Source organism: Taurulus bubalis (genome assembly GCF_910589615.1).
Source record: "Taurulus bubalis genome assembly, chromosome: 5".
Lineage (NCBI taxonomy): Eukaryota > Metazoa > Chordata > Actinopteri > Perciformes > Cottidae > Taurulus > Taurulus bubalis.
In genome coordinates this window covers 27957451-27963450 of record NC_136593.1, presented here as the reverse complement: position 1 = coordinate 27963450, position 6000 = coordinate 27957451, and the positions used below count along the sequence as shown (strand labels likewise).

General features: G+C 42.1%; 1 protein-coding gene across 1 annotated transcript in view; it reads left to right on the top strand.

Annotated features, from left to right (window-relative positions):
- The first annotated feature begins 1069 nt into the window (after positions 1–1069).
- loxl2a (lysyl oxidase-like 2a) overlaps positions 1070–6000 on the top strand; it is a 31840-nt gene continuing 26909 nt past the window's right edge. Inside the window, exons 1-2 of the mRNA XM_079217720.1 lie at positions 1070–1137; positions 2876–3178. Of these exons, the coding sequence (XP_079073846.1) occupies positions 2905–3178 (274 nt within the window). The 5' untranslated portion in view covers positions 1070–1137; positions 2876–2904. The remainder of the gene's footprint in view (positions 1138–2875; positions 3179–6000) is intronic.

The following is a 6000-nucleotide window of genomic DNA, read 5'->3' as shown; positions in this document are numbered from 1 at the left end:
TATGACTGTTGATCTTCAGTTAAATGAGGAATATTACAACATTTATATTACAACAGTCACTTATATATAAATATTTGAGTGCATCCTCAATCTTAAAAATAACCTCTTTTTTTTAACCCTAAAAACCCTAACCCTAACCCCTAATCCTATTTATTGTTTGAGTTGTGTTTAGAGGTTGTAAATTGGGATTATATATTATTGTAGCCCTGATTTTTATGTTTAATTTGATACCTAACATGTTTGGTTTTTTTGGGGGGGGGAGGGATTTATACCATGATTTTTTCTTGATTTTCCTGATATAAAAGGGTCCCCAGATCCTCCTTCAATTGACTCATCAACAACATCAACAACAACATCAACAACAACATCAACAACAACATCAACAACAGCCCTCGCGCAGCTTTTGTTGTCTAGTTAGTCACTGTAAATTATTTATACACTTTATATACACTGCACATACTTCATTTTTGCACTTTCTTTATTGTTTCATTTCCTAAATTATTTCTCTTTGCTGTTTTGTTGTTTTGCATATATTGAGTATTTTGCATTTTTGATCTTTTTGTGATATTTTTAATTTTTATTATACTTTTTGTGATATTTTTTTAAATTATTATTATTATTATTTTGTTTATCATATGTAAGTTGCTTGCTACTGTGATAAACGAGTTTCCCCTCGGGGATAAATAAAGTATACATCTATTTATCTACCTATATCTATCTATCTATCTATCTATCTGTTTAGTGTAAAAAGAAAATTACAGCATATAAATATGAATAAATGAACATTCAAAGTTCTTCCATAATCTCTGAGCTTCTATATTCACCACTAAAGGAGAGTCAGTGCAAAGCTATGTGAGTCCACGAGGTGCCAGTAAAGTGGACTTTACGTAAGGTTACGTCATAGCTTTCACGCAGCGTGCTTTTGCAACCCCGGTGATTGGGCCAGAGGGGACGGGTCCAGGAGGCTGGGGCGGCCTCTCATTGGCTGCTCTGAGCAGGGGGACGGGCGCGCGCGGCCAGCTGTGCGGGCCAGAGCGCGCAGCTAAGAGGACTGAAGGGACAAAGACCCGCTGCTGCACATCACCTCCAGCAGGTTGGAGGAGTTTCAAGTGTGCTGCGTGTCCTCCGTCTGTCAAAGTAAGTGTTTCCTTTCTCCTCCAAGGCTCCTCAGCCGGGAACGCGCACGTGCACACTTCTTTTGGGACTCACTGAGACTTATCTATCAGTGGACTTTCATTCCCCTGTCTTCTTGCCACTCCTTCAAACATAAAATAAGGTAAATTAACTTTTTTCTTTCATGAAATTGTATTTTCCATCCAATGCCTGTGATTCATTTAAGTGTCTTAAAGTTATATTAACGTGCGCGTGGGCTTCTGCGGTGTGTTGACGTGTCATAAGACCTTAATAATAACCCACAATGTAAAATGCATTAGCACCACTCTGCACTTTTTACATGAACTCTGGTGCTGACATTGGACTGGTTTCATGAAGAAGCTGCAGGACTCCTCTGACTCTGGATGAGGTCACACACACACACGCACACACACACACACACACACACACGCACGCACACACACACACACATATATATATATATATATATATATATATATATATATATATATATATATATATATATATATATATATATATATATATATATATATATTTGGATCTGTGCCGGCCTTAACAGACTTTCTGAATTGAACAATAGACTATTCAAGAGCACTGGCTTTGACTGAGGATTAAATAAATAAATGCAACATGTTGGATTTAGAGTTTTCCGGGCAGCTTTCACTTATTGTTTGGCCCTCGCCATTCAAAACAACATATTTTACATTTTCTACAGTGTCGTACTCTCCATTTGCAATCTGCTGTCAATATGAGTCACGTGTCTGAGAAAGTTGAACCTCTGGAGGAGGTGGGTGTGTCTCCACTGGAGTGTAATCCAGAACATACATGTCAGTGTTGGTCTTTTATAATATGTTGAGTTGACGCCTGCTGACTGGCGTGATGTTTATTCAGAAGTGTATCTGAGCTCTGATGGACTGATGTAAAGCATTCATTCACTCTTAATGTTTAAAGGCCAAATTACAGCGGCTCCTTCCTCCTGCTCAGCGTTCATGAGAAGATGATCCAGATGTTTCCGATGAGCACACGTGACGTCTCACGATTTATAGACCATGTGCTGCAGGAAGTGTTTTTTCAAGCCTTTGCAGTTTGTTTGCCGGTTGCTATGACGTCCACTCGGGGCCCCCTCTTCCTCCCCTTAAAAATACACTAAAGACGTGGAGGTCTCCATACTTTCACTGTCTTCCTCCCCTCCCTCCCTTTTCCTGCAGGAAAATTCCTCCCTGAAGGCTTTTGGACACTTTCATGGTTTGCCATGAAATATCAAGGCGGAGTTTCCCTCTGAAGCTCAGTTGTGCGGCCTGCAGGCACAGATCAGCAGATAAACGGGCCAGCCGTGCACACACACACACACACACACACACACACACCCTGCAGGAGCCCACATTTGAGAGAGAGAGAGAGAGGAATCCATGTCTCCCCAACACAAGCCCTTATTCTCACTCTAACCTCTCAAAACATCTTCTTCTTCTCTCTCTTATTGGCAGTCAGATGTATGTTCACTGTTTACTTTATACATTGTAAAACTGTAGTGGGTTGCTAGAGGCCAGTGAGGGGTCTCATGATGGCCGATCCAAACTGCTACTGCATAAGACTCAAATTATGGACCAAACCACCACACACTACACATTACTGTCCGCCTCTGCAACGTGCAGCCCTCAGTTCAACTCTTGGAATTGGAAAATGATCCCAAAAGTATAAGTACAGCTTATTTTACAGTCTTTGGCCTTATTCTCTCCTCCAGATCACTGTGTTCCTCCCTCGTCCTGCATCATGGTTGCCATCCTCTGTCTGCTGTCCGCCTTGCTGTGCATGTGGCCGCTGTGCGACGGCCAGTCCGCCTCCAGCGCCGCTGTGATCCAGCTGCGACTAGCCGGGGACAAACGGAAACACTACGAGGGCCGGGTGGAGGTTTTCTACAACGGAGAGTGGGGGACAGTGTGCGATGATGACTTCTCCATCTCCGCCGCCCAAGTGGTGTGCAGAGAGCTGGGCTTCTTGGATGCCGAGTCCTGGTTGCCCTCGGCCAAGTACGGGAAAGGAGAAGGTAAGAAACTGGGGTTTATTAGAAGCATCGGGAGCACTTTATAATAATCACACACTGTTTGGCATTAGTAAAGCATGAATAAACACTGAATTCATCATTCATAAAGCATTGTTCCAACATGAACACTCATTAGTATGCACTTCATAAACACAGTTATAAATGTTACCTAAAATTTGCTGGAAAACGCCTATCCAGGTAAACCCAAAGTAAATTGCAAGCTGTACTTAAACTATGTGGAGTAAATGCATGGTCTTGGTCTCTTTTGAAAGGTAACACTCTGAAGCTTTTTTCCCTCAATAGGCAGAATCACTTTAAGTGCTACTGACACTGAGATATATGAGTTTTTATTTCCGTCTGAACATTTCTTTGTAAATAGATGCCTGTAGATGACTATAAATGTGACTTATGGACTGGAAAACACAATGGAACCATAGCCTGAAGCCTTTTCTAGTCTAAGTAAAAAGCAGATATCAATCCCATAGAAAATTAATATTTTACACATGTTTTTCTAATGAAATGTCTAGGCTTTTTTCCATTTTGAGACTGAAAATATTCATGATATATATATATATATATATATATATATATATATATATATATATATATATATATATATATATATACCTAGATGATTAGAAGCATCTGTTGGTTTCCAGGAATTGATCTGAACATTGTATTATATCATCCAGCTGTCTAAGAACGGAGGTGAGGGTCAAACATTCTCTCAACAGTTTCATATGTTCCATGGAAACCCTTGAATGACATTGTACACGTTTCCTCCTGTCTGAATGCTATCCTCGGGCACCGGTTTCCCAATTAGAGGGAAACTGAGACACGTCGATCACCTTTGAGCATGGCGTGGCGGGGAGGAATGGAAACACTGGGTGTGTAACCCAGACACAAAGTCTAATCTCATCTTTCCTCCCTGTGCATGAATTCCTCCGTCCCTGTAAAGACGGCGAGAAGATTCCAAACTCTGCAAGTGTGCTGCTGGCTGCTGGTGGGAGTTGTCAGTCGGTGGCTGTTAATTAACTCCGTGTTGCTCGTTAAAGGCACATGTTTCCCCACTGGGTTGGGCCACGTCCAGCCAGCCACTTCAAACGTGGCCGGCTTTCACAAACAACAGAACCATTAAAGCAATTTCAAGAATAACATACATGAAGTGATGCACCGCATGAATATAATGTTGCACGCATATACTATTTTACAAGAAGCAATCAAGACGCAGTTTGATGTATATGCCTGCATTGGCTGTCTCAACTGCATTTTAGAAATGGCTTCGCTATATAAAGATGGAGGCCCTTGGGATAGGGGGAGTATGCTAAAGACACGTTTAATAACAGGAGCAGTTTGATTTTAACAGAAAATGTATGCAGGAAAAGCATTTTGCTATTTTATCTCTAAAGAATGAGGAGGGTTCATCTTTTCCTGGCAGATAGATGTTCTGTCTGCAACAGATTACATGAGATTAGAATAGAAAGACACCTCTGAGCATGGCGGGGTTTCATTTTAAAGGAGAGTATTAGAGGTAGAGAGCTGTGTGCTCGTGTGTGACTCCTTTTGTCTGCTTACTTGTTGTTGGTGGAGACACATGGCTATAAAAGTGATTAAGAGCTTTTTCCATTTCCTATGATGATGACTTACACGCCAGTGAGAGAAACCACTAAATGCTTTTAATTGAAGACACAACTAACAAGTACATGGACATGGACATCCCTTTTGAATGAGAGCGTTTTTCCTGCAGGAATGTTTATCAGATCCTCAGCTGCCGCAGCTACATGGCTGTTATTTGCAATTGCGAAAGCATGTTTGTGTAAAATAAATATTAGAAAGAGGCGAAAGCTACTCTGTTCATGTTAGAATTCAAAACAGGATCAAACACAAATGCAGACAATTTGCTTTATTTAGATTAGATTACATTTCATTTAGCTGACGCTTTTATCCAAAGCGACTTACAATAAGTGCATTCAGCCATGAGGACAAACTCAGAACAACAAGAATCAAGAAAGTACAATTTCTTCAATAAAGTTAAACCGCAAAGTGCTATCAGTAAGAGACATTTAAGTGCTACTAAAGTGCTACCTTCCTTATTCAAGGTATAGTCGGAAATTATGTGTTTTTAGTTTGCGACGGAAAATGTAGAGACTCTCTGCTGTCCTGGTGTCAATGTTCACTCCACCATTGAGGAGCCAGGACAGCAAACAGTCGTGACTTTGTTGAGTGTTTAGCTCACAGTGACGGAGATACAAGCCGAATGGTAGAAGCCGAGCGGAGTGAACGGGCTGGGGTGTACGGTTTTACCATGTCCTGGATGTAGATAGGACCCGATCTGTTCGCAGCACGGTACGAAAGTACCAATGTTTGAAGCGGATGCGGGCGACCACCGGTAACCAGTGAAAGTCACGGAGGAGTGGAGTCGTGTGGGTGAATTTCGGTTAAAGACCAGTCGAGCTGCTGCATTCTGGATGAGCTGCAGAGGTCGGATGGCACTAGCAGGTAGACCTGCAGGAGGGAGTTACAGTAGTCAAGACGCGAGATGATCAGAGCCTGGACCAGAACCTGTGCTGCCTTCTGGGTGAGAAGGGGACGTATTCTCCTGATGTTGTACAGCATGAACCTACAGGAACGTGTTGTTGCGGTGATGTTGGCAGTCAGGGAGAGTTCATCAGCAGACATCCACTGAGAGATGTCAGTCAGACAGGCAGAGGTTCGTGCTGCTACCTGTGTTTCTGACTGGGGAAACGAGAGGATCAGTTGGGTGTGATCAGCATAGCTATGGTAGGAGAAGCCATGCGAGCGAATGACAGAGCCGAGAGAGAGTT